This window comes from Lipotes vexillifer, unplaced genomic scaffold (genome assembly GCF_000442215.2).
Source record: "Lipotes vexillifer unplaced genomic scaffold, Lipotes_vexillifer_v1.1 scaffold677, whole genome shotgun sequence".
NCBI classification, from domain to species: Eukaryota; Metazoa; Chordata; class Mammalia; order Artiodactyla; family Lipotidae; genus Lipotes; species Lipotes vexillifer.
The window spans coordinates 559,424-577,792 of NW_006795070.1; the positions used below are offsets into that span (position 1 = coordinate 559,424).

General features: G+C 43.1%; 1 protein-coding gene across 3 annotated transcripts in view; it reads left to right on the forward strand.

The window, feature by feature from the left end:
- The first annotated feature begins 7,410 nt into the window (after positions 1 to 7,410).
- EPHA4 (EPH receptor A4) overlaps positions 7,411 to 18,369 on the forward strand; it is a 137,536-nt gene continuing 126,577 nt past the window's right edge. The window contains exons 1-3 of one of the 3 annotated variants that reach the window (XM_007467406.1): positions 7,411 to 7,557; positions 10,708 to 10,775; positions 14,875 to 15,538. In XM_007467406.1, coding sequence (XP_007467468.1) covers positions 7,467 to 7,557; positions 10,708 to 10,775; positions 14,875 to 15,538 — 823 coding nt within the window. In that variant the 5' untranslated portion in view covers positions 7,411 to 7,466. The remainder of the gene's footprint in view (positions 7,558 to 10,707; positions 10,776 to 14,874; positions 15,539 to 18,369) is intronic. The other 2 variants (XM_007467407.1, XM_007467408.1) reach the window with 2 other exon arrangements.

An 18,369-nucleotide genomic window follows, 5' to 3' on the forward strand; every position in this document is an offset into this window, starting at 1 on the left:
CAACTCCCCCAATTCATGCTTCCCCCCCCCCCCCCCCGCAGCTTTACTGAGCTGCAGTAAACTGACCATTTAATGGAACAGACTTGATTAATTTCCTGCCGATGACCAATTACCTCTGAGAGGTGTCTATGTAATATAAATAGGCAGGTTAAAGCTTCTGCAATGGGACCTCACTCTTAAAGTTAATGCATGTTGGAATACCTCTCATAATCACATGTGCATGTTTTGGTTCAAATTTGTTTTAATTCAGATCTGCAAGAGATAGAGACTTAAAAGTCAGGCCATATATCGTAACCCACATGTTAATCCCGAATGTCAGAGTGGAGCATCAAGTCTCAGGAGATAAATCCTATAATATTCATCAGGTACAAATATTCTCTATAGAAGAAAGATTTATCCCAAACCGGGATGACTCAGTTTCCAATCCAGCTAGAGATGTTTAAGGATGTTCTTCTTAAAAGGCTGTGTTAATAGAGTCACAAATTTAAATAATAAATGGCATGGGACTACCATTCTCTGCATTTTAACGCCTAATTTTTAACTTCTTTTCTGACTGCCCCATCAAAAGAAAACCTGGGGTGCATATACACATAGAATTGAATAAGAAAAAAGCCAAATGGTCCAACCGATATACTTTAAATGTCAGTTTGAGTCAAATGATCCGTTACTAAGTGAATTTCTTTTCACCTCCCTACTTCAAATAACTCATTGTTGGCCTGAATTTCAGCCAGTTTATTTGCGCAGATATAGGCATGATCTAAGAAAAAGTAATTCCACATATAACTAAGTAAGAGAGGGCTGCTTAATATATTTTAAAGTTGTATGATGTAGGTTTGTGCATAGACTCCTGAGTTAGCATTTATTTTATATGAATTTTTCATTGTTTTTAAACATTCTATGTCCAAATAATGCCAATTCTAACTAAAGCGTGTTTATGAACCTCACTTTATTTCTTTATATAGGGAATTTACTTACGTTCAATTGATTTTAATAAGGTTTTACTGATTTACGTTGGGGCTCAAGTAGTATTGTAATTCAGAAAAAAAAATAGCCTATACTATGTTTCTTGGAGTTTCGGCTGAGTTTCCTCTTTAGTCCTTTTGAATAAACAGTCAAAAGGCATAATCTTTTGCAGGCAAAAAGCTTTCCTTATTTATTAATTGAAATAAATTATTAGGTTGAAGAAATAAAATATAAACATAATTTCAAAAGCAATATTTCCTCTATAAATATGCTTATAACATTCCATTAAGTAAATAAACATTTAAAGAATTTATATTTTACTGCTGACTGAAAGAAACGCACAAACTAAAAGTTGAGAATTATGTTTTATCTGGGGCATTACCGAGGACTATAGGCCGGGAAATCAGCCTCTCAGAAAGCTGTTCCAAAGAGGTAAGAAAGGAGCCAGGATATACAGGAGCTTTTGCTAAAAAAAAACCAAAAAAACAACAACAAAAACACATACACACACACCAAAAAAACAAAACATGTCATCCAACATCAAAAGATTACTGCTAATCACAAAAACCAGACATCTCAAGTTAATCATTTGATTGCTTTTCTATGTATGGAAAGATGCAAGATTCTGGGCATGTTGAAATTATTTCTTTGATATGCATCTTAACTATCTCGGGCCAGTATCCTGTTTTTCTGCATCCCGAATTCCCCTCAGGGTGCACCGTTGGGGACAGCTGCCATGGCTGATGACTTGATGGTGAGCAGTATTCATTGTTTACTGAAATGGCAGGCAACAATTTTTTGTCTACAGTACATATCTGTCATTTAAGACATTTTTAGAATATTCAGAGATCTTTTAAGTTACAAAATAAATATTGGAGGTACAAGCACTCTGTAAATGCTTTAGACTATGATAGGGGAAAGGAAGGTTACGTTTCTAAACTTCCATTCTCATTACGCACTAAATCATAAATCATGTTCACAATCCTATTATTTTTCTTACAGCATTTCACTGCAATTACATATGGTTTTTCAGAAAGAAAAAATAAAAGGGAGAAGTGGCTGTTGCTGTACTTCTAGAAATTGGTTCTCTAACCAGATAATTACGTCTCTTTTAACGGGGCTCAAAAAAAAAAAGTTCCAGTTTATGTTATCCCCATATATATTATCATTAGTTTTTCATCATAAAACAACTGTAATTCCAAAGCCCTTTTAATAATCATAAATCAATATAGCTATTAAATATTAAAATATTTAATAGCCAAAATAGTGGCTGTAACTTTCAGCTTTACATTGGCATTTTGAGTAAGAATGAGTGAACACCATTTGCTAGGTGTTGTATCAAAGGGTTCCAAGTAAAAAGCATTCTACATTTCTTCCCGGGCATGGTTTTCGTGCCTGAAAAATCAAATAGTTTTGATGTTTGACTCATGTTCCCAGGACAGCCAAAAACAGATGCAAGTGATCTCCTCTGGATTCTCCTGAAGAAAAGTGCATTGTCTCTGCAAAACGTTTAGCTATGGATATCTAGAGTTGCTGCAGGACTGAACTGGGTGGGTGTCTTCCTCTCGTTCCACCTCCCTCTCCACAGCTCCCAGGAGAACAAAAGTTTCCCAGTGGTTTCTGTTCGGTTCCCCTACCCCCATGTGGTGGGTGTCGTGCCTGCCCAGGGCTGAAAAGACAACGTTCACATCTTAATCACGTGGTCTTTGGCACATAGTAGGCATTTGAGTAATGTTTGAGTTGAACAAAAATTCAGATATAGCACCAGACAGACTTTCAGAAAAGTCTTGACCCCTTGAGATCTCCATCCTTATTTTCTTGTCCTTTTCCTCAGGGATTCTGAAGGTCTTTTACTGAGTCTTAGTATCTCACCCGTCTGACTGATCAAGACCTGAGTTCCATGGCTCTCTTTCCCACTGAGGTGTAAAGGGCTAACAAGTGGCCTGCTTCTTATTTGCATAAGAAATAGTAACAAAGCCTTGACATCAAAAGATAAAATCTCCAACAAAGTTTCCTGGGAGCTTTAAGAAGCCCACCAACTATAGTTTCAGGTCATTATATTTCAGGTGGTAGCTAAGTTTAGGGGCATTTTTCTGACAGAAGTTGATATTTCATTAGAGCTTTGGTTATTCATTATCACCAATATCTTGACTTGGTGGTGACATTTTTTATTCCTTACACCTTGTTTCATTTAATCATTTTTGAAACTATTATATTTGAAGACAGTTACAATCCCTAGGTTCAAATCCCACTGAACCATGTAGGGATATAAGAGTTTAGTGTGAGCTGTAATAAATGAACAATGAAAGAAGGGAAGCACTTAGAATTTATTTCCCCTACCTACTCCAGGGGTTGGTGAAATAAAGCCTTCTCCTTTCATGGAGAGCATAAGGTGAATCACAGAGACTGGTTTCCTCACGGAAGGGAAGTCTCAAGCTGAACAAATGATTGTGCATTTAAAAATATTAATAGTTATTAATGAGATATTATTTGAAAGTAATAATAGCTACTGATGATGAGCCAGACACCATACTACTTGCTCTACAAAATTTATTCCATTTTTAGAAGAATCACATCACTATCTACGATGCACAGATAAGAAAACCACATCTCAGAGAGGTTAAGTAACTTACACAAAGACACTCAGCTAGTAAAGGAACTGTTAGAATGTTAAACTAGGGATGTCAGTCTTGAAAATCCTGGTTCTGGCAATGACAGGGAGTCATTGGAGCACTGTTGGAGACTCCATTTATTAATAAAGAGACCAAGGTCCAGGAAGTCCAGCTACACTAGCTAGAAAATCTGGCAGAGTGTCTAGTAAAAGGCAAAGTGGATTCCTGTTCTCATTCTAACTTTTTCTCTAGTCTTCCAGGCCCTCGCTTTATTGTTGTTTTTTTGTCCAAAGGTCCAAGGTTCTTGTTACTTTGGTAAAATTGGTCCTCCGTTTAGACGCAGAAACTCCTAAGATGCTTGGTGTTATTTTGAAAAGTCTTTACAAATTAGAGATACTTTTGAAATTCAACCTTAATTCAAATAAGCACTTCAAATGTACTTTGTAGCTCAAGATTTTATGGTAGGCACTGTACAAAAAGAAACATTACACCAAGAATTTCAAATTATTGAATTATTATTTTCATTAAGCTTATAAGCATATATGTTTTGACATATCTCTTATTGGATTCAAAATACTCTCAATTTCTCACAGCAGTTGGGAGTCTAGTTTTATTAAAGAGTCAACCTAATTTATACTAAGAGTAGGTGATTTTAGGTGCTTTTTGTGTGGTATTCTATTGTATGCTTTTGACTTCACTGAGTGACTGATTTGTTGCAAATACTCTCAAACGTCTGAAAATTCCAAGGCGTTTTCCAATAAAGTAGGGGGTTTGCATAGATGGTAGACCAGGACCACCATCATTTTTTTTCATTTTTGTCCTGTTTTTAAGGAGGAATCATGTCTGTTGGATTAGAACACTTTCCCTCTAGGTTGTCACAGTGGACAGAGGAATTTTCAGCATCTCATTTCTTTTTCTTTTTCCTACTATAACTTTTATTACGAAAAACATTGAACACACATAAGCATAGAAAGAATAGTATAATGAATTCATGAGTCGTATTTTTCGGCACTTAAAAATATACCCCAAGTTTCCCAATTCTGTTCCATCTATTTATTCCTTTACTCTTTTTCTTTCTTTTTCTCTTTTTATTGGAATGTTTCTACAGAAATCCAAGCTATCGTATACTTTCATCCTAAATATTTCAGTATTCAACAGCTCATTTCTGATCTTCAGCCCAGAAATGCTATAAAGAGGGAGTTATAGTTCAGTTTTCCCAAGTTAGCATTTCCTGCCTCTTGGGTCTCCAGATTATTGGGCTGCTTTGGGTCCTGAAAAGGGAAATGGGAAGAAAAAAGGGGACGGACATCACTGAATATCCCCTAGCAAGTGAAGCCTTGCTTTCAGGCAGCTGTGGCTAGAAAGACTTTAATAATCAGTGTGAATATACCGGGTGGTGGGGCGGCGGGGGGGCAGGGAATGGTTCATGTTTAAAAAATTTTACTGTTTCTAAGGAAGCAGCCAGTCGATTTCCCATTTCAACCACCCATACAGGCAGCACTCAAATCTTGCAGAGAGGCAACCAGCAACTATTGTTTAAAAACGTTTAAAAAATAATTCGGATTGCTCTTTTACTCCGCTGAGTCTGTGTACAGAATGACGGGGACCAATATTCATCTCTATTTTCAATAAACCTCAGGGAGACACATGAAAGAACCTAGAAATGCATTCCTTAGAAGGACTTCGTGCAGTTATTTTAAATAATTTATACGCACACGTACATACATATCCCCCGCGTGCATTTCTTTCCCCCTTTTTAATTGTGTAAAATCAGTAGCTACAATAACTGAAATCCACTTCCTCAGACTGTGACATTTCAGCAGGTCTTTCACGGAGAAGTCAGAAAGTCTGGAGCCGCACAAGCTGTCCCTCTAGGCCACCGACTCACACAGCTACTGCCCAGCGCCTCGCCAAGCGCGCTCAAGTAAAAGTTGCCCATATAATTAGCCCGGGTCTGAATTTGCACAAGTGGAGTAGACACGATGTGCTACGGAGGCCAATGACCTGAAACCGTGGCCGCGATCTGCTCTCTCCTCCACACCGCCCTACACCCCTCGTTCTTTCTCTAGGATTTCTATTTCAGGGATGGCAGCTACTCAGGCAACCCCTGGGACACTAAGAGTTTCTCCTTGAAACGCTTTCTGATTTCGTCTTCTGCAATCCAGCTGGCGAGAAGTGCGACAGGACTCCCGGGCCCTCTCCACGGCCACCCGCCACCACTCCGCAGGGGTGTCCTGGGTGCTCCGGACAGGGGCGGATGGATGAAAAGATACCCCACGGACACACCTACTCTCTGCGGACTGCGTGGTGCGGTCTTTGTCCGCTCGCCCTTCCGCGCGGGCCTCGCACTCCCTTTTCTGGCCGGCAGGTGGCGCGCTTGGTTCACGATGAGCTGCCGCCGGGGAGGGAAAGGCGCTTCCATCTCCCCGCGGTCGCCTTCCCGCTGGGACCAAGGCCCGGGAGGAAAACCTGGCCTTACCCCGTGAGGAGCCAGAAGAGGGGTGGTTTGGGAGGAGGAGGGAAGGAGGGAGGCCTCGTCAGGAATCAGGGCGTCTTCAAACGTCCGGAGAAATTCACCGAGTCACGTCGGGGGCCGGGCCCCGGGCCGCCTGCTGCGTTGCGGTCTCTGGGCAGCGCTCAGTTGGCTGCGCCCGCGTCCGGAGCATCAGGGGACAAACCAGGGCTCCGTGCTGCCTGGGCCCCCAGGAGGCCCACAGTGACACCCGCAGCACCTCGGCGGGGGCGGCTGCGCGGATTTCTGCGGGTCCTGACGCTCACCACCGTCTACTGGGGCGGCGAGAGCTGTCCGGACCAGCGCAGGGGAGCGACGGGAGCGCAGGGCGGCAGCAACCGCTCCGGGCAGCCCCCGAGCTCGGGTTTGCGGCAGGTCCCCGCACTTCCACTTCAGCTCTTCGCCTCTACCCCCCGGGCCCCGAACTTGCTAGGCCCGGTTCCAGGGACTCCCAACAGGGAACACACAGTTGACTCCCGGCAGCCAAGGCCATCTCGGTGCGCCTTGCCGGGGTGGGGAGTCCTGTCCTGGGGCCGGGGATGTGGAAGCGCCTTTCCCTCCACGGCTGAGCGCGGAGATGGTGCCTGAGGGGGCTTCTCCGTTGCTAGAATGTCTTTCGTTCAGTCTCTGGAGACAGGCCGAGGGCTGCACTCGACGTTGGGGACTGATTAGGTACCGCTCTCCAGGCAGCTGGGAGCCTGGGAAAAAAGCAGTAATCAAGCCACAAAACTCTCCCCAAAGAGCATTTCATATGGAGATGCACCACAAAGACACAAAACGGGGCCAGGAGCCAGGTAGCAGAGAGTGGCCGCGGCCGCGCGCAGGAGTGAACGTGTAGCCTGAGTCGGGGCGCGCGGGAAGCGAACACTTCGACCCTCAGGAAAAGAGCAACAGCAAAGAGGCAGGTCAACTTGATACTTTTTTTATTGCAATAAAAGAGCATTTTCCTCCACCTCAAACCGCCCGAGGCGTAAGAGCGGGTTCCCAACCTTTCCTCGGACTTCCCCCAACCAATTCAGAGTCTTTCGAAGCTCCTTCCGCCGTCCAGGGGCTGGACCGCTGAGATGCGACCAGGGCACCCGCTGCTTCACGCCACCAGGGTAGGGACGCGGCAGAACTCGCCCCCTTAATCCCGGGGAGACCAAGCGCCCAGCCGAGCCCAGAGTGGGCGGGCGGGGCATGGGGCGGGCTCTGCTCATCGGGGGCGGAGCAAGGCAACCCCTTCTGCGCTACTATTGGCTGCGGGCCCCGGACTGGCGGGTGTACGTCACGGGCCGGGCCCACCCCCTTGGCAATGTCTTCAGCCTGCTGCACTCCTAACTTAAGCATTTATTCCACTGGGATAGAAGCGGCAGGAGCAGCGTTAGTACCGGCGAACCATGGCTGGGATTTTTAATTTCCTCCTCTTTTCGTTTCTGTTTGGGATTTGCGACGCTGTCACCGGTTCCAGGGTGTATCCCGCGAATGAAGGTAAGAACGGGGCGGCCTTTCTGCGGTCTGGGACAGAGAGGCGAAGATCGGCGGGTGAATGGTCCCCGGGAGCGCGAGGCCGGAGGGTGCAGGGGATCCCGGCGCGAGCGGTCGCCTTGACTCCGGAGAAAGGGGTCTGGAGCGAGGGGAACCGCGAAGGGAAGGCGGGGAGCGGCCGGTCAGCCTGCCTCGGGGCGGTGACCCGTGCGTGTGGCGAGGTTGCCTAAGTTTGTAGCGAAAGGACAAAGTTTATCGGCATCCACCGGCGAGGGCAGCCCGAGGTGCCCCGAGGGGATGCATGGGAGACAACGCCAAGAAAACAAATAAATAAATACATTTTGTGGACCTACTCCTACCGCCACTTACCCACTCAGCCCAGGTCGAGGGGGAACGGAAACCTGGAGGTCCTTGAGGGTATGGTGGTGCTCTCGGGTTCTTGCGAAAGCTTTGCGAGCTCTGGTTTCTGCAAAGTTTCCCGAGCCCTGCGCTTCCTGGGACCTGGCTGCCGGGCCTCCGCCGAGCAGCGGTCGTGGCGCCGCTCGCCGGTCGCTGGTGACCTGATTGCTAGCACCCGGCGTCAGATACCTTTCGCTCAGCCGGGTCCCCGCGCCGTCGGGGTGCGATTGCTGGCCTAGGGGACACCAAGCTCCTCATGTCACCCCGCAGACCTTGGGAACCCGCTGGCAAGCCGAACGTACTCGAGTTTTAGCTTTTTGCCCCTACAACTGTACACCGGGTTAGTTTGAAGGGAACGTGCCGGACCAACTGGATCAGTGTAGGTGCTCAGTTTTATGTGCGTCTGTTTGGACATGCTGGAGAGCTGTGTGTGTGTGTGTGTGTGTGTGTGTGTGTGTGTGTGTGTGTGTGTGTGTGTGTGTGTGTGTGTGTCTGTGTGTGTGTGTGTGTTTGTGGATTATCTCTATGATGTTTCTGACTTGTGTGTTTGTGTCTGTGTGTGTGTCTGTGTGTGTGTGTGTGTTTGTGTCGGGGAGGTGGGGGTTTATCATTTAGTTTCTGATGATCTCAGAGAAAGGCGAGTTGCGTGTGCGTGTGGGTATACGCGCGCGCGCGCGCATATGGGTGTCTGTGGGTGCGCGGGTGTCCGCGTCGACTCGGACAATTGTGTGCCTGTGCTCGAGTGCCCCGATTGTGTGCGCTTATGTTCCGGCGATGCTCGCGCTCGAGCCTGCGCGCAACTGGCTCGCCGACTCCTTCACCTCCCCACCCTCCCCCATCCATCCATCCATCCATCCATCCATCCATCCATCCGACTGTCCATCTCTCCAGGATCCGTGCATCCATCCCCGTACAATCTATCATTTTCCCTGTTCCGAAGGAGGGAGCCAAAAACCAACTTAGCCTTGGCTGGGCGGGCGGTGCCAAGAGCTCGCCGGACGCAACCTCCCAGAGATTCACACACCTGCCGGCAGACAAGGCTTGGGAGGAAAGAGGCGCTCTGTCACCTTTTCGATCTCCTCTCTCCTACCGACGTGGGCCATCTCGGTCCCTGCTGCCCCTCGGTCCCTGGGGTCGTTCCTCTGAGCGGGATCGTGGATCCCGCGTTCTCCTGAATACTTCGCACTCTTGTTAGGACGTCCCCCAAGACCTCTGCACCAAACGCAGAGATTTTTTCCTTTTTTCCCCTTGTTTTTTCTTTGGGGAGCAAAACTTGGGAGCCCTAGACAAAAAAAAGGCGGTGATGGAGCTGTAGGCAGATGTAGAAAGGAGGGGGGTCAACCCCTCTCCGACCCCTCCTCCCCCTTAAAAATTAATTCATTTTGTTGCTTTTTATTCCCATCACGTTTTCTTTTCTCCCTTTTACCCTCCCTTTCTACTCCCTTCCTTTTTTTGTAAATTGGGTCTTATTGTTCCCTTTGTGTCCCTAATCCACCTTACATAAATCCAAATGGATGTAGCGGGCTTTTCTCTAGAGACCCAGAGGAGAGAAGGGGGGGGCGCAATTCCGGGCGGGAGCGACCCAGGGAAGGCTCTACATTTTAAAATAATTAACAGAACCTAGGAATTCAGGTTTCTCGGGAAAATCAGGAGAAAGAGGCTCATTTTCAACTACTTTGACGTCGGGGTGAAATGAGAGGAGAGGTGGGCAGAATTTAGGGGCCGGGGGGCGAGACTGAGAGTTGGGGTGCGCACGAGCAAGGATGAAGGTTTCCCATTTCCCACCCCTCCCCCAGCCTGAAGAGCCAGCCTCCCTGATCAAATTAATAACCCAGTGGTTCCTTTGAGATGGGCCTTTCGACCCCCAGGCCTGCAGATCTCGGTGGGAAAGACAATGTGGAGAGTTTAGGAATTCATTGCGTCGTTTTCAATGTTCTCGGTGCCTAGGACTGTTCCAGCGTGGGCGGGGTGCGACCGCTGTATAGCCGCCCTCCCGGTCCCCCCAAGCTTGGATGTATACTCTTAGGTGTAGCACAAGCATACTAAATCTATTAGGCAGTCCTCCATAACTAAAATTTAAACCAGTGATTTCCTCTTGGGGGAAGGAGTCTCCGATTGTCTTCAGAAAGGCCAAAGAGAACACTTAAGTGTATTTGCATTCTAATTCCACACGTCTGCCATTTCCCCCTTCTGAAACTTTGATATTTAAAAAAGCAGCGGATACCACATCCAGGGCCTATTTATTTGGTGGTGGAGGAAAAAAAAAAAGGTAAGGGAGAGAGCCTTTTCATGACCCTTTTGAGTACTCTCTGATAGAATTCACTTGTGGCTCTGTCACCATGATGATGAGTTATGCGGTCATCTGAAACTTGCAAAAACAAATAACTCTAGTAGATATCAGACAGAGATGAATGCAGATTTTGCTTGGGAGTGTAACTGCCCTACATAGATATATTTATTTTTTGAATTGTACTTGAGATTCTCAATTCATCCTTTTTAGAAAAAGAATCAACTGAGTCCTGGGATGGAATTTTAAATGCTAAGCAAGTTAAATAAATAAGAACCTGCAGATTTAAAGAGGGGAGAAGATGGGGTGAGTAATGATTATTTACATAAGTGAGACCGGGTTTAGGTTTTGATCAGAGTTGGATATGCACACCCTCGGCACATATGGAAACGCTCAGGCAAATGGTTTTTTGTAGTATTGGCTTTTTGCAATTGGAAATTAATCTATTTTTCTTTGGTTTTTTGCAGTTACTTTACTGGATTCCAGATCTGTTCAGGGAGAACTTGGGTGGATAGCAAGCCCTCTGGAAGGAGGGGTAAGTTCCGAATTGCTCTCTGATCCACAGGGTAAAAAGGAGTGATTAGCAACTTTCTGAGAGTCCTAATGGCGTGATTCTTGTTGATTGTGGCCGGGGGTCAGATTTCCGCCATGGCCTATGAAGTGAATTACGCTTTGTTGGAGAAATCCTATACTCCCTTTGGATAGCTCTGTCATGGAAGAACTGGAATCCAAAAGGGCAAAAAGGGGTTTCAAAACTAGGAGATTGGTGGAGGCATTGCCTTAGATGCCTATTTAAGACTAAAACACCAACAAGAAATACGATCTGGGGACCAAATTAGTATTTATGCCTATTGATGTGATAGCCATGAAGTCCTGACAGGGTTAATTTTAGAGCAATTGTTCTATTTCCAGAGGAGGAAAATGAATAAATAAAAATACCAGGGAGAGAACATTTCTGATTGTACCAGGAGCAGGTTTAGTTCTGTGTGTGAGCAGCGGGGGGCTCTGTAACTTGCTATGACAATCTTAAATCAGCTGCTTTTCACTTGCACGCTGAGGGAAAGCCTTACAAACTTGTACCAAGGGCAACATCTATGCAGAAAAAAAAAAAAAAAAAAAAAAAACCCCCCAAGTTTGGCATTGTTGTTACTAAATATGAAAGTTAAAGTATTTGGAATCTTGGATCTTTGGGGACTGGGGAGGCTGGATTATAGAGTATGAGCGTGCATCACTGTTCATTTCTTCTTGAATTTGCCATGAGAATAGAATTAGGTCAATAGCCACATTCTCCTACCCCATCCTCCCCCCTTAATAATAGGTCAGAGTGAATCAGCTTTGGAAAGAAATCAGTACAATGTGTAACTCTGGCATCTGCCAAATTGAAACTCTCAAATCCTTTAAAAATTAAGCATATCATCGTACCTTTACATGCTTGATAATCTATGACTGAGTCATTTGATTAAAAGCAGTGGGGTGAAAGATTAGGAGTCTTTATCAGGCAAAAATTGTAATGCCAGCACCCAGTATGGCGCTTCACACCTGGCCATTGAATAAACAATAAAGGATTGAAAAAAATAAAGATTCATAGAAACTGTTATAGAAGATGGGCTTCAAAAATAAGACAAGGCAAGAATGGAAAATTTTAGGCTTTTTCCAAAGCAAGTCTTGTCATTCCATTTGAAATAAAATGCAGATTGTCCTGCCTTCCTGTTTTTCTGCCTGAACTTGACTGAAGTTGGTTGGGTCTCTGCTGAAAAATTCTAGTCTGCCCTCAAAACCATTTTTTTTTAAAGGGAGGGAGAATGATTGGCAGGTCTCTGGCAGTGTAGACAGGCTGTATTCACTGCTGATTGCAGGCAATTGCCCTCATCCTTTGAATGTGAAGAAAGGTACAGCTTTATCTTGTGAGAGTCAGACTCTTGTTAATCCTATACCCTGGAAAGGTCATTGATTCAAGGAGGCTTTCCCATGCTACACCAGAGGTATTGCTCTGTAGGCTGAATGTATTAGAACTGCTGGCAAAACTGAGGATGGAAGGTATCAGTACTTGCATTAAAAAAATTAATGAGCCTTATTTTTCTTACTGGCTGTTCCCAAGTTTGAAGAGAGGGTACATCTAGTATGATTTTGGACCTCACTCCTTACACTAAATATACATGTGACCTATTGAAAAGCAAGGAGTAACACATTTTCAAGTACAGTTCATGGTCTGTCTAGTTTCTGGGAAGCTTTTATTGCAACTTAATATGCTACAGACATCTCCCTCCCCCCACCCCAGCTCCCAGAGAACTGTTGAAAGAGCACCTGGTCACTTTTTCTAGACACAAAACTTCTTTTGGTTGTCTCCGTGTCCCTTAAAAAAAAAAAAAAGATACTGTGCATAGCTGACTGTACACAACCCAGAACCTTTTATGGGCAGAATGTGGACTTCTGAATATAGAATGTACTCCTTCCCTTTCCTTAAATACCATGTGTGTAATGTTTTAAATATTGTTATGAAACATAAAAAATGAAATTTTATTTGTGTATAATAGAATTAGTCCTTCCAAACTACATAGTAGCCATTGAGAAATTATGTGCCCAATTATAAAGTTTAATTAATTTCTAGATTTTGTAATAAAGAAGACTTTTGGGGGCCTAGAATGAAGGGGTAAATTGGATATCTAACAAGTACGGGGTGGATTGGCTTTAAAAAAGTCTTTCTGAGTGTAAAAGCATATTTGAATCTTTTGATTATTCTGAAATCTCTACTTATTTTTAGAACAGTTCACATCTTTCTTGGCTGGAAATTTGAGATTATAATTTGGACCAATAATGACATTTATTTGTTTGTTGTTGTTATTTTTAAAAAGAAAAAGAAACCTTATTTGACAATACCACCAGGTCAAAAATGAATTGTAGTCACTGTTCTTTCATTTTTCCATCAGAACAGCTAAGCAGAACATGCAAATAATGGAAAGTGATGGTTTCTGATGGCAACATTGTAGCAAAAAACTAATTTCTTTTCAGTGTTCATTTAAAGGAGTATACTGAGTTTCTGACACTGATTGTAAAATGCAAAACTAAGGGGAGATTTGTCCTTGTTCTGCTGAATTGATCAATGTGTTTAGACAATTAAGTTCGGGCTGGAAAATTCGAATTAGACCTGAATTATGTGTATGAACTGTGGAGATATCCCTATGTGCTTTCATTTACATTGATAAATGCGTTTTTCCATATTTCCTTTGTTCTGAGATGAGAAGCATGCTGAGTAGGTTTTTTTGAAGGTGGGGATCTATTTTTGGATTTACATGAATTTCCCCCAAATAAGTAAATTACTGGTGATTTATTGTTTAGTGGATAAAAAGAAATTTTAATCACCACAGGGCACTTAACTCTCCCAGTTCTAAAACTTTCATAATGGTGGCAGATGAAAGGGATACAGAATTTTATGCATTATGGCCCTTCACATAGTAACATTTCCATCCATTAATAGTTTTCCAATGCACAGGTGGGAAACCTGTTAAAGATATGTTATGATTCTATGTACTTCATTGGCTTGAATGGAGCTTTAAGTATAGCTATTATAGAATACGAATTTTTTTAAAACTATCTTTTTCCTTCTAATTGTATTCATGCGTTAGATACTTAAGCTGATTTATACCAGATCTCTATAAAGGAATTACTGTAGATATTAATGAAGAATTGGAGGCTGTCTATCAGTCTGGTAGGAGCCCCAAATTATCTTGATGCTTTTAGGATTATTTTAAAAGCCACAGCGAGAATGAAACTACGCTAGTCACAGTGAATTTTGCTGAACTCAGATTTTCCCACTATGAGAATCTCTATGTTAGGAAGTAGATTGAAAGAAAACCCTACTATCCTTCTTTAATTTTCTCGGGCTTTCACTCATAAATACCACTTACTATTCTATTCTCAATATCCACAGACTATTTAGAAGCAATGCACGTGTGCATTCGTGTTTACTTTGTTTTAAAAATAAGAACAGTATACAAACTTTTTGACTGCATACATGTTCTTGAAAAGTGTTCTACCATTATAAATGACAGCGTATTTGAGAAATCTAACCATAAAGTTTACTCTCTGTCTTCCCAGGATTACCAAAACCAGAATGGTGAGATTTTCTTTACCCCTTTAAAGAGTAGTGACATCGCCAAAAAAAAAGTCAATTTGTTTTTAGGTATTAGAGAGCAAAGTTCTGACAGGAGCACCACCGATTGACTGATAACTGTCTTCCTTTGGCAGACTCTGCACTTCCTGCTCTTAATTTGCAGGTCTCTGCTCAGTTGTTGAAACAATACACCTCCTAGTTTTTTCATTTATGAGTAAGTTTGAACTGTTGTCATTTGAACTTGTAGCAGTTGTAATAGGTGAATTTGAGGTTGTTAGACCACCGAGGAACTGCTGAGAACTCAAAAGCAATCAATCCAGCAAAACCTCTGGATCTGAGGCAAAAGAGTGAAAATTAAAATACTTTCCCAATATAATATCATCTTGGTGAGGAATTAGTGCTAGGTTGCTTTCTTTCTTACTGCAACGAAAGTCATCACTGTGCTATGAGGGTAAAATAGAACTGATAAATCACGGTATGATGAAATTTTTGTAATCGATGCATTTCCTTTGGAACTTTGCAGTGGGAGGAAGTGAGTATTATGGATGAAAAAAATACGCCAATCCGAACCTACCAAGTGTGCAACGTGATGGAGCCCAGCCAGAATAATTGGCTGCGAACTGATTGGATCACCCGAGAAGGGGCTCAGAGGGTGTACATTGAGATCAAGTTCACCTTGAGGGACTGCAACAGTCTTCCGGGTGTCATGGGCACTTGCAAGGAGACGTTTAACCTGTACTACTATGAATCAGACAACGACAAGGAGCGTTTTATCCGAGAGAGCCAGTTTGCCAAAATTGACACCATCGCCGCCGACGAGAGCTTCACCCAAGTGGACATTGGCGACAGAATCATGAAGCTGAACACGGAAATCCGGGATGTAGGGCCATTGAGCAAAAAGGGGTTCTATCTGGCGTTTCAGGATGTAGGGGCCTGCATCGCCTTGGTTTCGGTCCGAGTGTTCTACAAGAAGTGTCCGCTCACTGTTCGCAATCTGGCTCAGTTTCCAGACACCATCACAGGGGCCGATACGTCTTCCCTGGTGGAAGTTCGAGGCTCCTGTGTCAACAACTCAGAAGAGAAGGATGTGCCAAAAATGTACTGCGGGGCAGATGGTGAATGGCTGGTACCCATTGGCAACTGCCTATGCCATGCTGGGCATGAAGAGCGGAATGGAGAATGCCAAGGTAAGGAGAGCCATCTTGTACTTTTCATTAGGGCTGAGTGCACATAATTAAATCAGAGATGAGACTAAATGGAGTAAAGCCAGTAATTAGCAGCCCCTGTGGGATGTGGTGGGACAGAGGGGTCTAATGAGTAAGTGCTACAGCTCCAGGTGGCAAAGCTAAGACGATTCTAATACTGACAAAATAAATGATGCTGCTGTAATCAGCAGAAGGCCAAACACATTTGCTAACAGGCACTTAGATCTGAACTGGCTTGATGTGCCCTCTGAAATGTAAATGAACAGGCTGAAGAAAGGCCTTGATTGATCCTTACTTAAAGAGGCCAGCACATTTTCGAACCATGGTTCTCCTGTCCGTAAACATCTCTCCTCGTATGGATGTGTACATGAATGATTTAAAGGTGGAATTAGGATTTGTTGTTCCAGTTTTCTCCTGCTGATTAAAATTGAGCTGTGCGAGGAAAGTCCAGTTTTTCCTGCCTTGTGGACCAGTGTAGACATGGCCCAGCAAAGTGGAGTGACAAGGTTTCAAGTGCCTCATGTTCCACTGAGCACCCATTGATAGGGTTTCCAAGTGAAATGAATCTTGATGAAAGACCTCTTGATTTCCCTGAGGATGTGATAAAGAGCTAGGAAGAGTCTTCTTATTCGATCTGTGGTCAGAGGCAATAGTAAATTGTAATCCATTTTGATTATTGAGTTTCTGAAGAAATCCAGATTTTTTTTATCATGTTAATTACTGTTTATCATATTACTAAGGTGACTTTTTTTTTTCTCCCTCTCACCTAAAGTTCTGTGTCTGCAATTCCCTCTTCCCTTATTTCGCCTTTCTGGGGAGTTTGCAAACTTGTTTTCTTTATAGCGGCTTTGTGTTTGAGGAAGGGCCGGGAGTAATCCATATTTATATGGATTGCTCATGTCATGTGTGGATTAAGGCTTACAAAAAAGCAGTTATTCCAAGATTTTAATTTTTGCTTGGTATTTATTTTCAGTGGTTATTAATAGTCTGCTGCTGCCAGTCTTATCATGGTTACTACTAAAGCGTGTAACTCTTGGTCCCATCTCTGGAACAGATCAGATTAATCTTTTCTCAGGGTAATTGTTGAACTGTAGACTGCATTGCCACATGGTTCATCTGATTTGGTGATTAAAGAGCCCGAAATAACTGACTGCCAAACAATTTGTCTGGCATTTCAACCATCTTAATGACAGGGTGGGATTAACTATGGAGCAATCCACTTGACTGATTGGAAATCAACAGTTATAACCTAAAGAAAGTTGCATTTGGGGTAGTTTGGTGTCATAGAGTTATGCATTTCTCCTTTCAGAGTTCATAAGTGCCATTCTTGATCTGCTATAGTTATTTCTAGGCATAGCTAACAATGACTGTCTTTTAACTGCGTTGAAAAGTAAAACAGAATAAAGGCTGCTAACCTTTTCTGTTGACCTAGAGTCAAAAGGTAAACTTGTGAACTTGAAAATTTAAAGGTTGGAATTTCAAGGCTTTTTTTGTTTTGTTTTGTTTTTACAAAGGTTGATTTCTTGCCATTTTGTTAACTCTTGACTTGGCAGCTACTAGGTAAGCTGTACCAAATGGAAACCTTGAAGTAGATTCTGGTATTAACATTAGAAAATATGTGAGTGCATTGTAACTGGCACTGAAATTACAATCATCATAGCAGGAAGAGTGAAATGAATAGGGCAGTGACATTGCATCACATTTTAGAGTAAATTATTCTGCCTTTTTGATTTTTGTAAGACAGGACTTGCACATCTTTACATTTCAAGATACTTATATATATTTAAACACACACACACACACACACACACACATTGTCTTCCATTTCTTGCTCAAATGTTCATGCTTCTGGCATTAGTACATTTCTCTGTATCTAACGTCATTGATTTTCAATTGTCACAGAGCCCAGTAACTCATACGTTGCTGCACAGTGAGACTCCTTGACATTTTTACAACCCAAATGAGAAGGAAAAGAGAAAAAGATGGAGGGGGAAGTGAATGTAAAGGCAATTGAACATGGTAGTGGTTGGCTTTATGGAAATAACCTTGGGAATCCAGTTCATCATCATGTGGTCCATGGAAAGGGTGAGGCTTCATGTTTTAGGTCCAGTCCGTTTCTGAGCAAGCTGTTCCTAACACAAGGCAAGATATTTAATGGAAGGGGAAGGTTGATTAGCTATTTTTGAGAATCTTTGTTCTCTGCACTCTTGCTACCCAGGTATTTTCTTTGCTACTTGTAAAATGATTAAATCTTTCAAGAAGACACTTTTTGCACAAAACCTTGCACTTTGCTTGTATTTAAGACCACCAGGTAAGAATCTCTGATGAATTTAGGGAGGAAGAAAAAACTTGAATGACAAGAATTCTAAAATTCCAAATTTGAGTGAGAATTTTTAGGGATAACTCAAGACTGTAAACATCTTAAGAGTAATGAAAATGGTCTCCTCCATCCGTGCCATCATTACTGGAGTATCAGGATTATCTAGGAAGAGCAGAAAGAACATCGACACAAGAAAATGTGTCTCAGTTTGGTCACTTAGCTGCAAGACCTTGAGCATGTTTCTTAAGCCCTCTGAGCCTTGGTTTGTTCATCTATAAAATGGGTTGATAATACTTGTACTTAGCTTAGAGACTTGCTATGAGGACACAGTGATGTAAAATTAGCAAAAATCACCTTTTAGATCATAAAGCATTAATCTGATGTTAATGCTAACATTTCCTTTATCACTCAGCTCTTACCAAGGTCATAGCTGTTGAATTTTAAGGTTGTCGAGTTAAAATGGTAAAAGGGAAGTCCATCTTACAACCGCTCT